This window comes from Molothrus aeneus, chromosome 2 (assembly GCF_037042795.1).
Source record: "Molothrus aeneus isolate 106 chromosome 2, BPBGC_Maene_1.0, whole genome shotgun sequence".
Classification (NCBI taxonomy): Eukaryota; Metazoa; Chordata; class Aves; order Passeriformes; family Icteridae; genus Molothrus; species Molothrus aeneus.
The window spans coordinates 79322270-79344186 of record NC_089647.1 but is presented as its reverse complement, the minus strand read 5'-3'; the positions used below and the strand labels follow the sequence as shown (position 1 = coordinate 79344186).

At 36.1% G+C, this 21917-nt stretch overlaps 2 protein-coding genes across 2 annotated transcripts in view; one reads left to right on the top strand and one right to left on the bottom strand.

The window, feature by feature from the left end:
- Positions 1 to 243: 243 nt before the first annotated feature.
- Positions 244 to 8766, top strand: METTL21C (methyltransferase 21C, AARS1 lysine). Its single transcript, XM_066571782.1, is given in 10 exon segments — positions 244 to 273; positions 275 to 316; positions 407 to 481; positions 580 to 603; positions 605 to 649; positions 1216 to 1232; positions 4509 to 4660; positions 5973 to 6115; positions 7672 to 7789; positions 8372 to 8766. Coding segments are annotated over 10 exon segments (1041 nt in total).
- Positions 6700 to 21917, bottom strand: part of TPP2 (tripeptidyl peptidase 2) — a 52570-nt gene continuing 37352 nt past the window's right edge. Inside the window, exons 25-30 of the mRNA XM_066545159.1 lie at positions 19727 to 19878; positions 19532 to 19628; positions 18538 to 18668; positions 17062 to 17269; positions 10634 to 10753; positions 6700 to 10025 (exon numbers count right to left, since the gene is read on the bottom strand). Coding sequence (XP_066401256.1) covers positions 9936 to 10025; positions 10634 to 10753; positions 17062 to 17269; positions 18538 to 18668; positions 19532 to 19628; positions 19727 to 19878 — 798 coding nt within the window. The 3' untranslated portion in view covers positions 6700 to 9935. The remainder of the gene's footprint in view (positions 10026 to 10633; positions 10754 to 17061; positions 17270 to 18537; positions 18669 to 19531; positions 19629 to 19726; positions 19879 to 21917) is intronic.

Sequence of the window (21917 nt, the reverse complement as noted above, 5' to 3'; positions counted from 1 at the left end):
GAGCTTCCCCAGCCAGACACTCAGCAGGGCAAGGAAGACCTGACCTTTTCCTGGTAGTGGGAGCTTCATGAACTTTTCCCTGTGCTTGGGCTGCTGCCAAGTTGCCACACTCGTAATTTACGCACTAGTTTGCCCACAGTTAGTTGCTGGCTTGGCTCAGCTCCGCTGACGTAAGGCGAGCACAGGGAACGGCATCGTCTGCAAAAACAGAACAAGAGTCTGGAGGAGCCGAGAAAGGTTTGTATGCTTGGGGCTTCAAAGTCTAAGAGGGTTTTTGATTTTGTACTGCACATGTGGAAGTCTTAAGTGTAACGTGGTAAGTGTAAGTTCTTTGAGCGCTGCCTGGTAACGTTACTCTAAATAACTTGCAATCCGACTGGCTGGAGGGGAAAGTTATTCTTTTCAGGTGCACGCCTGTATAAAATACCTCTGGAGCGTGCATCCACCCACAGGAAACTTCCCATGCCCTCTATCACATGAGGTACCCACACAGCTGCCCAGCTAACCTCATCTGACGTGCCTTTGTGCTACCTGCTAACTAATAACAGAAATACCTTTGTCTGAATTTTTGTATTTCAGGTCAGCTCTCTGAGCCAACACAATTCCAGCTCTCTGTTTCGTGCGGAGTGACGGTCACTGCGGTATTTGGGTGCGTTTACCTTGTAGATTCAAATATCACATAAATTTACTATAGTGATGTTCCTAACATTGAGATTTCATTTGTTTCCTAGCATTTGTGTTGCTGGTGTTTATTTTTTTAAATTTAGTTCATGGTAACATGAGAAAATTGCATGAGCTCTAAAGCAGATGTTAATGTATGGTACAAGTATGATTAAACCTGATCTTGCAAAGAACAGACTGCACATGTGAGCAAATGAAATTGGCTTTTGCCCAAATATTTAAACTAACACAGACTACACTCAGCAACTCTGTGCTGAGATGAAACACATTTCAGCAGAGTTGTGTTTACAGCTGAAGACCCAGTGACACAGCACTGCTCAGTAACCTACTCTTTTTTGGCCACGTAACTGGATATTAAAAGCTCTTTCCAAGAAATTGATTTCAGCAGCTTAAGAGGCACAAAGTTTATTCTTATAGGGGTCTGTTACCTTAAGGTTTATCATCATCTTACAATTTCCCTCTAAGTGTTACCTTGTAATTTTATGTAATATTGTCAAATAGATATAGTTCTGTGAATTCTTCTTTCTTCCTTAGGTTCTGAAGAAATCAAAGTGATTTTCTAAGTTGTGTTCACAACAGCTTAAGACTATTAATGAAGTCAATACTGGTTTAAAAACTCTGAAAGAATTAGATAATCATTTCCCAACAAGATTAATTTGGAAAAAAACTGGCTACTAACATTTAGAAAGAGCCAACATTTTCTAAGAGAACAGATTTTGCTTGCAACATTATCAAACAAAAATTATTTTAGAGATAAATATTTTTTAGTAAAATATGGATCAGAAAAATGTCAAAATAGTGACAAGTGTTGTTTTTTGTAATTCTGTGAGCACAGCAGCAACATGAACATATATTGCATAGAGAATGCAATAATGCAAACACCACTTATTTGCAAACAGCCTCTCAATATTCACTTGTGCCTGTAGCCTTCAGGAGCAGTTTGTCATTTAAAATGACAAATAAAGCTGTGCATTATTAAGGCCTCGACACTAATATACTTGAATTCTTGAATTTATAAGACTCAAACTGTCCTGTAGTTTGCAGCTAAAAAAGATTTACTTTTAACTCCTATGAAATATGTAATTGAATAATTATGGCAGTAGAATGAACATGCATATATACATACATATATACACAGTTATAAACCCCTTTCTGTTTAGCAAAGGCTACACCTCTACAAGATATTGGTATAGCATCCAGAAGCTCCAGCCAAAAACCAGAGCCCAGTGTGTCAGGTGACATACAAACATAGAGTGCATAGTGTTTATCCCCCCAAATCACCACCTAGGAGCTCAGGCAACTTATGGGCTTAATGACCACACCAGCAGCAGGGTAACCACTAGTGTGGATTTTAGGCCTCCTGATCATTTTAATGAATTTAGTAAAACCAGCAAGGTTTCTTTATAAATATTTAAGCAGACTCCCATTTTAGGGGAACTCAAAGAACAAAGTGAGGGAAAGCATAACAATTTTTATTTTGAAAATGTAACATGTCTAATCAAGTTAGAGCTCAGTCTGAATAAGTGATAAATAAGGTATACATATATATCAGGATCAGAGATGGAATTTTATTTGCTGCAGGTCCTTAATAGCTGATCAACAAATTTGTATTTATCAAACATGCTTCCAAGCTATTTTCTGGAATTCACTGCCACCCACAGCCAACTGAAATTTTGGCCTGTTGTAGTAAGAGGTTGCTTAAGCAAGGAAAAAAATACAGTGGGATGACTTTCTAACCAAACTAACAGTTTATTATTAAACAAGCCTTCTGGTTTTATACATAGTAGAGTACTGGACAAGGTAAAGTTTTCTCCTGCTTTTTAATTTCAGGATTAAAAAGGGTTTTTTTTCAGTTTTTTTCACTTAAATAGCACAAATCATTTTTGTAAGGCTACAAGAGCCTTACAAACACCACCAAAACAAACACTCACCCCCAAATCCCCAAATATGAGAATGTATTGCTCTGCAGGTTTACAACATAAAATGTTCAGAAAACTGTGTCTTCAACCAAATGTCTTCTGGCTGTAGTTCTGACATCAGTTCTGACAGATTCTTCTCTTTTCATTATGTACCCTCCCAATTGCACAAGTCTGAAAATATTTTTCACAGAGATTTCCTAAAGCATTCAAACATGAGCAGATTTTATTCTAGCTTAAGGCATGAAAAGGAGACATTGCTCAAATCCAGAAGCCTACTTTTGATTAAATGAAAAAAACACTGCTATTGGAAGGAGGCACACTGTGATATGTGGAAAGTGAACATGGATGCACTTCCTCATGTCAGGGAATGCAGTGACTGCACCATTAACTTCAGTCTGTTACCTACCTTCATCTTACCTCAAATCACACATCACAGGGGAAAGCCAGATCTTGTTACTAGCCAGATGGAGGCCCTCTGAAGAAAAAAAAGGTGCAGAAATCAATTTAAAGCACTTTAAAACACTCTTCTCTTGCAGTACAAAATCACTGCCAAGATGGAACAAATACAGTTTCAGAGGAATTAGAACAGAAATCCTGTCCTTGTGAGTAAACAGAGCAGGAATAAGGAATATATCAGGTATCAGTAGAATTGCAATGGTGTCAATATCATGTGCAAATTAAATCACTCACATAAGTCAGCAGTCACACTGCTCCTTAAAAAATACCTGCAGGCATTGCTAAACATCTTGGCCACTGCTAGAGATTTACCCCTTCCAGTGAGGATATGTAAAACAGCCTCCTGCAGTATGATGCAACTCAAATGATACAACACTTTCAAGTGCCTGTGGCTGGAGAGAGCAAATATGCAGTCTCAAAAATGAGCAGAGTGGACAAATGTTTTTATCATGGATAAAAACACAGCTCACTCCAGCCACTATGTTATGGGGGAAAAGTGAACATGTACAGCCTCTGGCCAGAGCCAGAAGTTATGAACGGTTTGCTCTTTAAATATAGATGTGTCTGTGTATATATCTATTTCTGTATCTAATCTAGATCTAACCTATATCAATATCTCTATATCTGATTTTCACACACTCACAGATACATGCATTTCTTTACTGAAGAAAACTCTAGTCAAGCAAAGAATTTCACTGACCTGTCTCTCCAAGCAAATCTATATTAAGTTCTGTTCTTGCTTTTATTGACGCTGGCTGGTATCAATCAATTCCTTCTTAGATTAGGTGCTGCCCTGTACCCTGGGGATGCACAGGGAGAGTTATCCAAAACCCTTAAGGATTCAATCTTCTCACAGCAATGATTTCCTGACTGCCATCTGGGTATTCTGCAGTTCATTGCATTTCAGTGTAATTGGGTGAGCTGTTCTACAGGAAAAGACAGGGAAAAGAAGGCAACTCTATGCAAGGAGACAAAATCAAGAGCACTGACTGCAGCAAATGAAACAGTTTTATCTCTGGAATCATAAGTCCCAAATTTTTTGAAAATAGCAAATTACACAGATAAAAAGTCACAGATATTAAAAGACAGTTATCTTCCTCAGCTATTGCTTCAACTTATAAGAGTAGCTCAATTTTCAGGCTGACTAGAGGTATCAATTCAGTGACATAATTCTAAGCTTCTGTATAAATGATAAAAAAACACAATGATAAAAATGATAAATGAGAGAGAAGAAAAATTCTGACAGCATTATTACATTCCCAGAAACAGCTTGTACCACCCAGTGGAGTGGAGATGTCCCATCTAATCCCATTTCTTCAATCCATCACTGAAAAAAACTCCAAAAGGCCACCAAAGGCTACCTAAACTACTTACTGTCTTTATCCAGATATATTCCATATGAAGAGAGCGCCTTCAAGATTTTATAACATTATTTCTTCCCTTCTGTTTCAGCTCTCTTGCCATGATTTCTGCACAGCAGCCACCATTTCCCAACAAAATTCAAAGAACAATGGACTGCCAATCCAAGGAAGAAGAAACATGTGAAGAGCAGTATGACTCTGAAAACTGCACTTGCAGCTCTGAGCATGCCGAATCTGAAAGAGGTTTAGTCCAATTTAAATACTGCAATTGCTATGGCATGCTAGCATATCATACTTTGATTTTTGTCAGTCTTCAAATAGCAGATATTATCATGCAACTTTTCCTTTGATATCCCTTTATATCTTTATATATATATCCCTTTATATCTTTATATACCTTTAATTTCCCCCATTATGTCCCCTTATGCTTGCATATATTATCAGATCAAACCTACAAGAAATACCCCTCTATCTCCATAATTAAGAAATATATTTTAAAAGGTCTCTTGATTTTATTTAGACATCTAAGAATTATTTCTCAGCTAAAATCTCTTACAAAAGAGTTGCGTTTATAATATGCATTAATCGGGCTGGCACTGTTGAAGCCATGTTATTACAGATTTTAACAGGCTAAACTGCTCCAACAGCTACTAAGGATTCCAGGCAGGCATCAGTTAAAAATCCCTGCAATCCAGAGCAGAGTAAATTTTCCCCTGGCAGTTAATTCTATGCGTATCCTTGCAACAAAAGTCCAGCCATTCAGAACAGTGTCCTTGTTTTCAGTGAGATCAGATGGAACAGCCTCAGCACAGATCTGAGCCTCCTTGCCATGATGAGACACCCAAGGACAACTGTAGCACTGACTTGCTGAACTACATTGTGTATGCCAACATACAAAGCATCTTACAACCCTCCTTCCATGGGAGGATGCTTAAAAAACAACCACTAAGAAAGAGTCAGGTTTTCTTCAATGTAGGATGTAGATCCTAATGTAAAAAGCAGCTTGCTGTTCTAGAGCTGCTGGCCTCACAAATGAAATCTTCAGCACAAACACCAAAATACAAGCTACCTTGGTCCTGAAAGTCTTTCAGCTATCATTAGTAGAGTTTTATATTTGAATTGGTAGGTTTTCCTAAAAGGCTCATTTCTCTTTCTAAATTGCTCATGTGAATACCTAGAATGGCAGGAAATGACCATTGCTCCTTTCACCCCCTGGCCACTCAGACTGTCTGGTTTTGGACAGCAACTACTCTTCACTGAAGGGGTGGTCAGGCATTGGAACAGGCTGCTCAGGGATCACCACCCACAGAAGTGCTCAAAAGATCTGTAGATGTGGCATTTGGGGAGGTTTTAGCAATGAACATAGTGCTGGTTTGGTTAATGCCATGATTTAATGATCTTCCAGATCTTTCCCAACCTTAACAATTTGATGATTCAAGACCAATGTCCTGAAAGCTCTTCTAGTCCACGTGCTCACACACTGTTTTTGTAAAATACTTTTTACCGTTTAACAAGTTTCACATACACCCATAAAATTTCAACTTTTCTCTCACAGGCTCACCAGTAACTCTTAAAATACTGCAGAACTGGGTTCCTAGAGTTTCACACTACTTTGATAAGGAGCACTATACATACGTTGGCCACCAGATTGTCATTCAGGAGTCCATAGAACACTTTGGAGCTGTGGTATGGCCAGGGGTAAGTACACAAGACCACATGCAGAAAGCTCACGGGACACAAGAGCAAACCAGCACAGCAGCACACAAATATTAAGGAAGCTTTCTTAGATGACACTTCTGACAATGGAAGTTTCCCTATGCAGAATGAAGTCCTTCAGCAGAAAGCTCTGCCTCTACCCTAAGGCAGAGCTTTCTGCTGAAGGACTTCATTTGCCAGTTCATGCCAAAAGGACTATGGCACCAAAGCATTTGTACATCAAATGTAGGGATTGAAAAAAAAATTTAGTAAGGGAACTTAGGAAGAAACATTCAGCTTCCTCCATGCTTCCAACCAGTCACTGCTGGTAAGTAAGTAATCAGCAGTACTAAAAGGAGGCTGAAAATGAAAACTGTGAGAGATTGAATAAAGGATGTTAAAATTACTAAATATGCTTCTTTTAAAGAAAAGGCTAGAACAGTTTCATTGCAGTATGGAAAAATCATACTTGTAAGCAGTTCTTCAGTCTCTGCCTCTCCTACTCTTAGAAACAGAATTTTATGCAGACTAAGAAAACCGCCTTTGAGGGAAGAGAGAGTCAACTGATAAAGACAAGAAAATCAGGATTTCAAAATTGTTCAGATCCACATTTATTTAAAAAGCTCACAAGAAAATGGCAGACAATTTCAAAACAATAGAGAGAGAGCATATGGGTGGGTGAAACAGGATCTTATTCTGAAATGTCAGATCATCAATTCGCACATTAATCAAGTGTCAGAATGCAGATGGTAAAACTCTCCAAGAAAATTGAGAGGTTGCACAAATTGGACTGGTGATTCATTAGCTGTCAGCTTTCCCAGAGCAGGTAGACAGTGTTGCATTATGAAAAGCACAAGAGTTAAAACAGTAACACAATTCTAAAGAAGAGAAGTAAAAGGGGGAAGACAGTTTCTTTGGCATCAGTTTATCTTGTTAATAAACAGCCCACTTATATTCTGCTGACAAAATCTTTACAAAGGCCTAATATTTTAATACAGTGATCTTTTTGTTTTTTTCCAAAGGTTATACTATTATCAATAAACAAGCATCAAGTTTGTAAATAACCAATTTTCAATATTTTCTTTGCTAAAAAAATTGAAACCAAAAAAAAGTTTTTCAAAAATCTCTGCTGAAGCCTAAAGTTACTGTATGATAGTGATAGTATAGCATAACATACATAATAAACCAGAACATTACTTACATATTGTTAAACTTTGCTGCTCTGACTGTATGTTTCACATCTTAACACTGCCTATCCTTGTGGGTCCCTTCCAACTCAGCTTATTCTATGATTCTGTCTTGAGCTGTCAGAGGACTCATGTAGAAGTGTGTAGTAAATCAGTATCACATAAACTTAAAACTAAAAATAAACTGCTTTAGTTTTTTTTTAATAATAAAAAAACTGGATACATCACAATTCTTCCCATCTTACATTTTTGTTACACCCTTCAGTGTTTCTCATTACACTAAAAAAACACAACACCCTTGTATAAAAACATCTAATGAATTTTTGTGCAACTTAGCTCTTACCTTTTATGGATATGTGTTAACCATTTTAGGCACTGGCTTTATCTCAGTATCTGGAAGCAAATCAAGAACAATTCAACCTCAAAGACAAAAAAGTTTTGGAAATTGGTGCTGGAACAGGCTTGCTTTCCATTGTGGCCTGTATCTTAGGTTGGTAAATTTGTATTTCCTTTTCAATTTCTAGTGAACGGTGATCTAGCTCTGCCATTGTCACTTTAAGGCAATGAACCAACAGTTGAAGGAAACTTTGTCACTGGGGTTTTTTTTGTTTTGGTTTTTTTAAAATTTTTTTGTTGTTGTTGTTGCTTTTTAAAATGAAAATCATTGTAAAATGCTGTTCTGTTAACTAAATTACCCTAGTTATGCAGGAGGCTGTACCAGTTATGTAGATAAAGCTTCTTACATGTTCAACTACATACTATGAATTTTGCCCTGTCTCAAGTGAAAGGATGAGGAAACAGCCCTAAGTTGTGCCAGGGAGTTCAGATTTTATATTAGAAACTTTTTTTTTATTTTACAGAAAGGGTGGTTAGATATCCTTAGAATAAGTTGGCCAGGGAGGTGGTGGAGTCACTGGCTCTGGAAGTAACCAAGAGGCATCTGGATGTGGGACTTGGGGATATGGTTTAGGGGCGATTATGGTAGTGCTGGGTTCATGGTTGGACAGATGATCTTGAAGGTCTCTTCCAACCTTAGTGATTCTGTGAATTAACAAACTCATGTCTTCTTTAGGGGCTCATGTTACAGCTACTGATTTGCCTGAAGTTCTTGAAAATCTCTCATATAATATTTCAAGAAATACACAGAACTTGAATATGCACAAACCTGAAGTGAGAAAACTGGTATGGGGAGAAGGCCTCAATGAAGACTTTCCTGTATCAACTTACCATTATGATTTCATACTGGCAACTGATGTTGTGTACCATCATGGAGCTCTGGACCCCCTGCTAGCAACAATGGTGTACTTTTGTAAGCCAGGAACAGTATTACTATGGGCAAATAAATTCAGATTCAGTACAGACTACGAATTTTTGGAAAAAGTTTGCAATATATTTAACACAACCATTCTAGCAGAATTTCCAGAATCAAATGTCAAGCTGCTTAAAGCCACAGTAAGAAAGAATTAAAGAGAAAACTACTACTGATCTTGATTTAGTGGCAGCACCTCAAAAATTGGAATGCTTTCCAAGATTATGTTGCACCATCTGTGCATTTATGGTTGTAAAGTTGCAGTTGCATCTAAGTTTTGCATTGCAAGTAGAAAAAAACCCAGCAAGGCAAAAGATATAGCAGTTTGTCTCTGGTTGATAAATATGACCTGTTCAAACTGACCAACTCCCCTCCACTGAAGGAACAGTGTTAGTAAGAAGGTTTTAACAGAAAGCATTGACCTTCTGGGCTACACTGAACCTCTGCTGTTTGTAAACTGCTTTCTTTCAGCAAGTTTTATTTAGGTACTCATCCAGAAACCAATACAAATTTTAGCTTCAGTATTTTTATTCATTATAAAAATCTTTTGAAGTATCAGAGTGAACATGGTGGTATTTTGATCTTCAACTTTGCACATTTATTCTGCTGTGTTTTGTATTTTTACCATTAATAAACATCTATGTATAGCTTTACAATATCTGATCAACATGTAACTGTCTGGCACTTTTATATATGTATCAGCCTGTCCTGATACTCAGCTTCACCAGGATTTCTGAGTTTGCCTGAAATCACTCCAAAATGAAGAGTTTTGAAAATTTACAAGAGTACCTATGCATCAGCAATTCTGAGAAACATTGTAACCATTTGAGAGGTTGAATTTTTCTCAAAAACATTAAATGTAAACTCTTGCAAACAATACAGGTGTCCATTATTTTCATCTAATAAGTAAGATTTCAGCTACTCTTGAAGTAGCTTTAAGGCCTTCATACAATTGAAATTAAGATCAAACATGTTAAAATTCAGTGTGCCATAAAAAATACAGAACTTTTACAGGTTTGCAGTTCAAAGTAACAATTCAGAACATAACATGCATGCAGTAATTCCTTCCAAACTAATTCCAAATCCTTGATGTTGGCAGTTCTGGCACATCCATTGCCAGCAATGGGATGCACAATAAGGAAACTCCCTGATGACAGGAGTTAGGTTAACAGGTATTAAGCCATACCCAGGTGCCCTTACTGATAAATACACACAATTTAATAATCAGCATTCAGTAATGAAAACATGCGTCCGAATAAAAAGTCAAACTTCTCTTTTCCTATCCTGTCCCATATAAAATCATTTTAATTTTACAATTGTTGATTCTCTAGAATACACAATAATCAGGTGGATACATGACAGGAAGCCAATTTGCAGTGAAAGTTGCACAATGAGTCCATCCAAGCAACTTCATTAGCTGAAGAAAAAAAGCACACATTAAAAAAAATGAGTCTTACTCTTTTTAACCTCTAAATCTAAACAAACACTGCACTGATATCAACACTTTACTAAAAATGTCTATAATCAGAAAGACAACAGATCAGAGATCTGGTAAGTTTACACTTCCTCAGTCCTGAAAGGGGGACCCCTCCTCCCCCTTCTATATGATCCACATTCTTTCAACATAATGCACAAGAATTTAATCTTAGAAATTCCCATTAATTCTCCATTAAGTTCTATGAACAGTAATTAAGAGTAATAATAGTAAAAAACCACCCAGTGGTAAAACAGCAACATAAGGGGATTTTTATGCAGATATCTTGGACTAAGTTGTCTCTACTTCTTTTATGCCCCAAAGTAAGTTCCAAAAAGTAAATCTGCTAAAAACAACAGTTACTCACAAACAAGCTATTCTAGAACAAGGAAGGAAAAAAAAAAATCACTGTTTCAAATGAAAGCTGAGTTACAAAACCTGGATAAAGTTAAGATATTACATTTAGTGCTTTCTAAAATGAGAAGAGTACAAAAAAATTCCAGAAGACACAGCATGAACACAGCCCCACTACTTGGCCAAACACTCCTTACCTGAATGCAGTTTTTTAAGTTGTCCTTTGTTGGCTTTTCTTCTGCAAGTTTTGTGGCAAACTTGAGCCCTCTTCCATACATTTTATTTACCAATGCATGCTTATAGGCAAAAGTCAAAACCTACAATACAAATTAAAAAAAAAAACAAAGCAAATTAGGTATTTTAATATCTTACAAGGTTTAACAAGTGAGATCAAATTCTGTTCAGGTAGCAGAAGTGATTCAAAGCAAAACATTTACACAAGATATTTGCAGCATAACAGATGATTCACAGTAGTAGTCATAAACATGAACTTCCTAGAGACTATTTCTGACTTCACAAACATATTTGACTTTGGAACTTATGTAACACAGATGTCACTATTTTAATTTTTTATCACATTTCTAGCTTCTTTGGATTTTCATTCTCTACAGGCAACTGTAAGGCATATTAAAAAGATAATTAAAACATCAACCAGGCAGGTATATTTTTGACTCAGAGAAGCAAAGACCCAATTGAGAATTTTAATTCCTAGGTAGTCACAAACTTACTGCAGAAACAAGTATGAATGTACACAGTGAATGATATATACAGACAAAGACAGAGAAATGTAAATAATTATAAACAAGCAATGAAGACATGTAAGCATGAAGACAAGCCTCAGGTTTTAGGTCAGCTCCTCACTATTGGTAACTTTTTAAGAAGAGATGATAAAAAAGCTCCTTCTTGATAATATTATTTCTAAAAAGCCAGCTTACAGTCCTTACCAATGTAGTAGTTCATGTGAGCAAATGAATGTGTCTACCTAAGACCTAATGAAAAATAATTTTACGTTCTTAACACCCGACCACTGACAGCATTCAGGGTGTTGCAACATGGTTCAAACCATTTCACCAGTTGCAGCACTAAGAATTAGAGCAATCAAGACACTTTCATATATTCCCTTTGGAACACTCACAGCAAACAAGATATTTTTTATTTTTTACTGAAGAGTGACATAGCAGTAAAGTTAGTGAATATGGTGGTGTGTCTGTTGTTGGCAGTGTTTTATGAAATCTTTTATTAGAGCTTGCTATTCATTTCCCCTCATTCACTACAACATTTTTCCTTTGCTCTGACTCCACAATAAAGGTTGAAGATTTCCCACTTAAAATATCCCATTAAAAAAAGCTAACAGAAACCCTTCAAGGATGTTAAGAAACATTTTTTGCATCACAGAAAAAAATTAAATATGTCTCTAGAATATAAACATTAAGGAACCAGAGATCTGAATCTTACAAGGAGTGAAGAACCTATCTAGTTTTAGCAGCCTGAACACTTCCACTTAATTACACGCACAAGTCTTTGCAGGACCAATAAATAGTTTAAATATAAAAAAGAAATAAACTTAATTATCAAGCAAGTCAAGGTGTAATTTTAAAGCTTCAAGATACTATGCCAAAGTATTCAAGAGTTGCTCATTCTTCTTCTGTCTTCAAATACTTATTTTGCTGTGTTGAAATATTCACTTAAAGCTGTTGTAGCTTACAACACACACATATATGCAACGATGAGCATACAGCACCTTTCACATATACAATTTTCCAAATATTGCTATTGGAAAAATAATCTGCATGCTGCATTCTCAATCCAATTATTTTGGATATTTTCCTAAAGCAAAACACATTAGCAAACATTTCTGAATAACTGCTCAGTGGATCTATTAGCAGACTTAGTTGGCTAAACTAAACTTAAAAAAAAAATTCTCTTCTGTAAAAGATGATAGAACCACAAAACAAAAAAAAAAAAACAAACAAAAAAATCAAATGAAAAATGCATTGGAGCTCTCAGCAAATATAACATTTCTGAGGCTAACCAGAAATAATGTCACTGCTCTATGAAGAAAGCTCTTACCTGACCCTGTAAGTTTTGAATGGTTATTGAACATCAGTGATAAAGGCAGGAGGAAAGCCACTTGACAGCATTTCTTTCGTAACAGGGCTTCCTAGAGTTTTTGTGGCAAGAAAACAAAGCATTTTACGAAATACCCTTGCTCTGGCCAAATACAAGGTTGGGTATTTCTAAAGGAGAAAAAGGTTCTTTGCTGAACCAAAAGATTTAAAGCAATGCTCCAAGAGCTCCTGACATAAGACAGTAATTTCTGTCTAGTGTTTGGAAAAAAAAACCCCAATCAACTGCATACAAGTTCAGCAAAACTACTAAAATTTCATTAGTACTTCAGAAGTTATGAACAATGCATAAATTGCTTAAAAATCAGAATTTGTTTACAAACAAAAGATGTTGGATAAGAAATAGTACTTTACAATTTGTACATATATTGGCCAAATTAAGCCTTATAGATAAAATACTGCAAGCTTTATAAGATCACAGAAGTAAACGTTATGATTCCTTGATATGTGTAAGGAAAATGTAAACTGGAGCGCTATTAGGATATAACAGAGAAAACAGCTGCTATCTGAATGTATAAAACCATCAAATAAACCTATTTGTAGTATCCATAACCAAATTGTTAGATGAAAGTATAGTAATGACTTCAAAGTATTTGATATTACTTCAGAACTACATAATGAAATAATAAATTATATAATAAATATAATGAAGGCCAGCTTTTGCACAAAAGCAATTTGGGCCAGAAATTGTAGAAAGAGCAATAAAAGAGTATTGAGAAAAGGCAATGCATACTTCTAGGATACTGGGGGGAAAAAAAAAATCACTGTTAAGATACTTTATTCCCCAAGCTAATGGCCTGGAATACTACATGTGCTAGGAGCCAGACCCATGAAAGTGTTTGGATGTTCACCTCCTAACAGCCACTGGCTATGAAGATGTGTATTTAGGACAGTAAAATCCTCAAATGATCCTTCTGAAGACATTTTTGGGGCTGAAGACACTCTCAAAAAAAGTATGTTTGAATCCAGCAATACTAAAATGCCTAGTGAAACTTTCCTAGTATCCTAATGTTGTTACTCTATGGAAACAGACTTGTATCATCAATTAATTAATCATTTAAAGAGCTGATGAAAATATACCTACATTTACCTATAGTTAAAATACTAGGTTAAACAATACAATTTATAGGTAAGATATTCCAGCTATTTATAAGAACACTGAAATTGTAATGTTTACCGTTCCCAACAAATAAGCTTTTTCAGGTTCATATACATCTATAGTAATAAACCAGGCTTTCTTAGCTACGTTTGTTGATTTTTCTATGCTCTGTTAACTGCCCTATTATGAATAAAAACTACATTAATAAAAAAGTTACTCATTTTATGGAAGCAAGGGGAATTAAGGGAATCGAATATCCAGCAACACGTTTTTGGCAGTGACTGAATAAAATCAGCTGGAAGAGACTGCTGCATCTGACAATACAAATAGTATCAGGAAAAACAATCCAGGTTAAAGATGTTTAAAAGATAAGATGGAAAGGTATGTGCCTTTTACTTGTTTTTAAACTTATTTTTACATGTGACTTTTTGCTTTTCTCCCACAGCTAATAAAGGTTGAGGGGCATTACATTCTAGATATTGGTCATTCCCAATAACAAATACACAACATTATACTACTCTCCTGTAGCAGCTGTGTTTAAAACTGAGGACTTTGGCCTACAAAATTTAAAGCTGTGTTGTAGGAAAATAAACTAAAGTGCTATGATAAACATGTTTGCATAATCTATCAAATACTTGCTGCATAAAGCTATCTAAACTGGAGTTTATTTGAAATGCTTTTGTGTACACAGGGGACATAAATATTTTCTTTAGTGTTTAGTTTAAAATAAACCTTTAGATAATAGCTGAAAGTATGAACAAATGCACTTAGTATCAAAATTAAAGTTACTTCCCTACATACTTGCTACAATATGGTGACAAGCAGGTTACTTCAGTGACAAACAGCCAATTCAAAGGAACTACCAAATGCCCCTTGCTGCCCAGGTGCTACATCTGCATAGGAGAGATGAAACAAGGGACAGTACTTTATTTACTAGAAGGTGAGAAGAAACACGCAGAAAAGCGATGATGCTCCTGATTCCACTTTAGAAACAACCTGAAAGAAAGCATGGTCTCTCTTGGTTTTCAAAAATTTACTTAGCCTTTTAATTACTGACAGCTGCATGAACTTTATAGGAAGCTTATAACTAAACACATTTAGACCAATGCTTCTATCTTAAGTCATATATCTATATAAAAAATTAGTGCAGTACTTAAATGCCTGATTTCCATCCTTTCTCACCCAGATGTTCCATCTTTCGAGTGCCAGTATTACACAGACATATCTACATAAAAGAAGAGCTCCACATTTTCATTTCCAACACACTGCTTCAGAATAAGCTGGCTGTCTCTTGACAACTCTCCTTTGAAGGACATTCACACAAGGTCTATCCCCTATATTTGACTTGGCTGCTCCACTTTCAATCTGTGCTGGTTTAGGATGGGCTAATTAATTTTCTTCACAGCAGCTGATATGGGGCTTTGTTTTTTATTTGTGCTGCAAACAGTGTTGATAACTGCGAAATGTTTTAGCTGTTGCTGAGCAGTGCTTGCAGAGTCCCGACCTTTTCTACATCTCATCCCACTGCACCAGTGGGAAGTCTGGTGGTGCACAAGGAATTGGAGCAGATACAGCCAGGACAGGTGACCCCAACTGACCAAAGGGATATCCCACACCGTATGGCACCATACTCAGCATATAAAGCTGGGTAAGAAAGAGAAAGGGGGGAGTTTCAGAGTAATGGTGTTTGTCTTCCCAAATCATGGCTGCATACGATGAAGCCTGGCTTTCCTGGAGATGGCTGAACACCTGCCAGCCCATGGGAAGTGGTGAATGAATTCCTTGTTTCGTTTTGCTTGTGTGGAAGGCTTTTGTTTTACTAACTGTTTTTGCACCCTACAAGTAGCTCTGTAGGTCTCATAACAGTCAATCAGTTTAGACTTCAATTTGAAGTAATAAAACTCAAAAAAGTAGGAAAAAGAAGACAAACATACTACATATATAGGATGGAAGTTATTTCCATATGAAATACTACAAAAATCTAGAGAAGTTTTGATCTTTTAGTACCAATTTAACAATACAGAAGAATCAATTTTCAGAGCAAAACTGAAATATACACTTTCACGAATCCATGGATAAGACAGTCAAAGAGAGAGGTTCCTAATCCATAAAACTCAAATCAGAGTTACTTATTCCAGGCTCAAAGCACAGAGCTCAGCAATGCTATCTGTCTTGAAATAAAAGCCAAAGAGTGAAACTCCCAACAAAATGTCTATATTGACATTCTTCCACTGAAATTATTTCCATCAGCTTTAAAAAAATAAAGAGCAGGAGACAGAAATAAACCAGGGGTTACTATACTGGAGCAAAGTACTGCATTTACAAACAGACAGCAAGAAAATCACGTGCCAAACAATATGATTGAAGCACAAAATCTGCTACCACATGATATTATCATCAGTTAATGATTAGAGGAAATATGCTGAAAAGATGTATGTGTACAAGGACATATACATTACAGTGAGGAGGGTAAGCAGCATCAACCTTCCTGACCAGCCTCCACCTAAAGCACAAGTTCTTACAGGAAGTTTATCTACTGTCAAGGAAGTTAAATGCTTTATTTTGGTTTTTTTTTCTACTCTTGTAAGTTCTGCTTTTGTAACTATCTGAAGCACTTTGATAATTTTACACAATTATCAACAAATACCCTGGTCACTCCATCTTCCACTAAAACACAGCCAAATGTGACAGCTAAGGTCAGAAACGAATTAACATCAATAGCTCAAAAGTGTTAAAAAGTTAAAACAAAGTCATAACCTCTCTAAATTAAAAGCTACATAATTAATCACCTACAATGGAGTTTTTTTTCCCTTCTGGAATTGCTTTCTTGAATGAAGGAGAAAAAAAATTCAGGTCTTGGGATCAGGAACTCTAAAATGATAGGGAAGTCTGTGCTAATCTATATGTAAGTGTCATTATTTCCAAGGGTTTCTTCCTTTACCTCTACAGATATTACTGACAGCAAAACACAAAACTTCTCTTGTCCATAGTGTGGAAGAGGCTACAGCATGCAGGACTGAACAGGGTGGAGTGCTGCACACCTCTGTGTGTACAGCTACAAGAGCGCAGAGGTTAATCGAAAATATTCCCTGGAAAGTACAGAAAGAAGCAATTCAATAAAGGAAGCAGCTTTTTTGTGGGAATCTGGTACTGTCCTACACCCTTCCCTTAACCTCTACATTCACTTGACCAGAGATGGGCTTACCACGGATTTGACAGGCTTGGCAAAATCTCTGTGGAAAAAGGTCATAAAGGAAGCACAATGCACAGGGGAGACATCATGGCAAAGTAGAAGAGAGGAATGTACAAGGCTGTGCACACAAAGGCAGTGCATCATTCCAGAAGAAACCATCAGAAAACCCAACATGCAAATGAAAAAAAACCTGCTCTGGTCTCTTACCTTGCTGTCAGAAAGGTCAGTCCATTTTGTTGTTTCCCAGAATGTCTCTGTCAAAGCTTCTGAGCAGCTTTCATGATCCTCATCTTTGCCTTCTGCATCACTGGAAGCAGCCCCTTCTTGGGTCTGCAGATGAAGAAGTTGGTCAGCCAGCGCACTTCCCTTTCGACAAAGTGCATCCACTAAAGTACTCTTCTGTTTTTCCATTTCACTAGGGAGGAAAAAAAAACAGCGTGAAAAACATTTAGAATCTTTTGTAGATGATGCCTTAAGAACAGAAACAGTACTGACTCAGTTTAAGCTAAAAAAGTTTACAGTCATTAGTATACACAAGGCTATTTACTATAAATTAAACTAACCATTAAAGATTACCCAAAGACACTATGCATTAAAGATACTCAATCATTTTTCTAAGTATGAAATGCCTTAGATGACTTAAGGCAAGGGCAACTCAGGATTCCAAAAGTATGTCAGCATCTAGAAATACAACTTTATAGTTCCTGGCATTATAAACAGAGTCAAATCCACCACTAATATAAGCAGATAAAATTCTGCTGACTTCAAAGGAATTGCATCCATTTAAAGCACCATTGAATTTGGTGTTCAATTTCAGATGTTATATTCAAAACACATGACCTAATGGATCAACTTACCAAGAAATGTTTAGAATTAAGTTTATTATGTCAAGGCTTTGCTTTTATATCACCAATTCTAGAATTACACAAAAATCTGGATTCAGGATAGCTAGAACAGATGGACTAGCTTTACAACTGAAATCTGATATTTTATAGATAACCCACAAAGATGCATCTCCCATTTTAAGGGCCTAATATTCAGAGCTGCTGTTCTGTTACTAAAACAGCACCATGCTACACACAGCAAAATCCATCACTTATTCTCCAGACTAAGGTGTCACCTTCAAAACATTATCTTCCTAAGGATATACATGGTAATAGTACAGAGGAACAATCTGAAACTAAAGAACAATGGGTCTCAAATACTCTGCAGCATGGTCATCACGCTTTTCATAAACGAAATCTCTTGCAAGCAAGCAGTTACTTCTTTGGCTGATATAAATTTTGTCTTTAAATACAGATAGGAAAGGTTGCAAAATATAAAGAAAAGGCAAGTAGCATTCAAAACAGATATTTCTACTAATACTCCAGAGGTCCCTCTGAGCTTAGACTAAGCTTGATACAACAATTTAAAATCCCATTTTTCTGATATATTTAAATCCTGAAAGAATCCTTGTTTATTTTATTGAATAAATAAAAAAATGGAAGTTTCAGTGTCCCTGCGTTCTGGAAATATAAGAAGAGAACACAACAATTGTGTCATCATATTTTAAATTGTGTGTGCGCCACAAAAAAATTAAACAAGTATCAAAAAAAATTGCAGTCATTCCATTTCTTACATGCAGAGACAAAGTACATAGACTACAGAAATAGGATGCAGGAAAATTATTTACTGGGTAGGTACTTTTTTATAGTAGTTGCATCAGGCCTGGGATCGGTCTTCATGGCAAAATATACTGCTAATGCTGTTTGATCAATATGAGAGATTACTGTATTTGCAGCTTCAACGATTTCATCAAGTCTTTTCATTCGTTCCTAAAAGAAGAATATAAAGATGTTCAGCACCATAAAATTGCTTCATTGTTGATTCTACTAAAATTAGGGTGACTGCAAAGCTATGCAAAAATAACATTTGATCATTCAATATGTTCTTTTCTCCATTTCGTTCAAATTTTGCTCAAAACACCCTGGAAAGTCTTCAAGATTTCCTGCATACTTAGTCTATTTCACTGAAAACAAACTGTGAAATATGGTTGGAGGTTGGAATATGCAAAATGCAGAGTTTACAGAAAGAAAATCACCTTTCAGTACAAAGAGTACTTTTGTAAAATGTAGCAGTTACTCAATTCAGAAATAAATATAAAATCAGAATGAAATAAAAAGAAAAATATTCAAGCTAGTGGCATAGGCACAAAGGTGTTTGTTTTCAAGATGAAAAAAAAAACACATGCAAACTCTTCTGTTGACATTTCCTATTTTTGAGGACAGTAATGGAAACTAGATTTAGCTGTGTCACTTTAGGGGGTTACTGTCCTCAGGTGTCTGAGTCATGCTGCTAGGAGAAATTACCAGACCAGAAGAGAAACAGAATAGGATGTATGTTTGTCTCAGTAGGCACCATTCAGAAGAAAACTGTTGTAGACTACATAAGCATGAAAACTTAAAATGTGTTTAACTGAACAAGGCATAACTTGATGAGCAAACACACTTTGGTTAGGCATAGTTTCTTTTATTCTGCCATGGAATTAAGTAAATCACAGTCAAGGGAGGTACCTGTTACCTAATTAGAAATTTCTGCTTTTTAATACTGCATACAGTCACTTCAAGTTCAAATGTGCACAAAGGAAGAGTTGTTAGGGTGTATTGAGACAAATCAAGCTTAAGAAGTGTTAAATGACCTTTTCAGAATCCAGCTGATGAAGTCTTGCAACATACAGAGGAAGATGATTAGGAAATGCTTCTTTCAACTCACTATACATGTCAGTAGTATCCAGCCTAGAAGAGAGGAGGATATAGCATTAAAGTACAGATTCAGAGTATTTTTGTGAACTTCAACCTGCTTCAAGCTTGTGTAGTAATAACAGCAGACATACTTGGTCATCCACTGTATTTTTAGGTCTCTTAGAGCTTCAGCAAATTCTTCTTTTGCATCTTTTTCTTTTTCCTGTTCTTTTTCTTTCTCTTTGCTGCCATTTTTACTCTTCGATGGTGATGGTATCAGATGATAATGAACAGTAAGGACATCCTGGAGGTGGGAAAAGAGACACATACTCAGAGGGATACAGTACACTTTTTTTGATGCCATAAGAAAGCTAATCATAGCCAGCAACTACTCTGAGCTACACATACAGTGAGTAAGGGTTCTGAGAGCAAAGATATTAGACAGTAAAAATTCAGGAATTGCTTTAAGTTTTTATTCTAAGCAATGCAAGGATGTAAATATTAAAACAGCACACTAGGTGTAAGAAGATAAAGCCTAAAATTTAGCTAATTTGACATTTTTACATTCACATAATTTTACATAATATTAGTTAGGGAATAAGGTAAGTAGTTTTCTGTTTGTTTGTTGATAAAAAATCAAATAACTTGGTTAAAAGGATAAGGGAAAAAAGAGATCCTATCCTACAAATCTGGCAATAAACAAATAAATAAAGATGGCTGAATTCTAAAAAATAGTACCATTGTAGGATAAACATGAAACATGTCACAGGATATGTTTATTACTCCCAAGAGACTATTTCTTTCATGTTCATACTGAATTAGCTGATACATCCAAAGTCAACTGATTTCCAGTTTGCTGCTGCAGACTTTCCAGTTTCACCTATATCTCAGTTCTAATTAAGTAGATACAATAGCAAGATTTTTTTTAACCCTTAAATGATAGCATAGAAATATGACTATAGTTTGAGTTCATGCTACACTAGTCAATAACCACCATGAGAAAAACAATTACAGATATTTAAAAGGAAAATCCTAACTCAGACCATGTTCTTGAAGTCCATTTCCTGACAATTTACACATAAGTTTGCAAATAAGATAGCATTAGATTCTATCCACTGCTTCTAAAACATCAAACTGCTGGGTGAGGCCATTTGCTTGTTTTGGTTTTAATGTTGCAATCTTTACACAAGCCTTTCCCCGAACAGCAAGGGCACATGTCCCATTACTTTACATACAGGATACTTCACAGAGAAGATCACTAAGTTTAAATCCTCCAGATACCACTACTCTGTTGCAACATGGTGCAATATTTGAGCTGCATGCTCAATTACTATGGCAATTTAATTATTCTTAACAATTATTCCAGAATACATTTGTGGGAATGCTTCCCATAAACCAGGTCAGTGTTGTGTAGTAAAATGAACCCTTGTGTACAAAATGGAGTTAAAGTTACTGAAATAGCAAGTAAAATGGTGACAGAATTGGACTTCAACTCTACACTTCTGAAATATTAAAAAACATGCTGCAGAAAAATTTTATTTGAACTTAAAGTTCAAACAGACCAGCATCCTGCTGTGGGTTACTGAACACAATATTGGTAAAAGTGACTTTAATATTCCCTTAAAAAAAATTCCAGCTACTTAATATGAAATCACAGAATCACACCATGGACATTTAAATAATTTTTTTTGAAACCTAGTTCAGATAACTAATCTGCATTAAGGAACTATCCTGCACACATGCATTGCAAGTATGAAGTGAACAACCAGTGAATACATCTAAATGAGCCTCCAGTAAGACCTAGGCCAGAGCATAACATAACAGGTCATGGAATTAAGTACATACAGAAAAATACAGAGGTCAGGAACATGGTGTGGGGTTCACTAAGGTAATTAGAACAGTAGAAAGCAACAATATAGTTCACTAAAGCAAACAAAACATTTTAAGAAGTCTAAGAAGCAAGTTCAGCACAAAGATCTTAATTTACAGTATCTTCTAAAAGATGTCCTCTATCGAGACTAGTATTTCCCTAAGAAAGAAACCTGCCTAAGAAATATTCTTCCAAGAGCTGGAGACTTCCTTTTTGAAAGGCCATTTTGCATTTCACTTGGCAGTGTATTTTTGGAGTTATGCATGTAGATGACCTCTGCATTCTCAAGCCTTGTCTATATGAGAAGGCTCTACAACTCTGGTTTGTTTCAAACCAAATATAATTGGATTAACAAAATCTCACTTACATGGATGAACACTTGCGTTTTGAGAAACTAACCCTGTGTAGCTAAACCATCAACAGTAAAAAGTCATCTCCCTGTTTTCTCACATAGGTACTTTTGGTCTCATGAG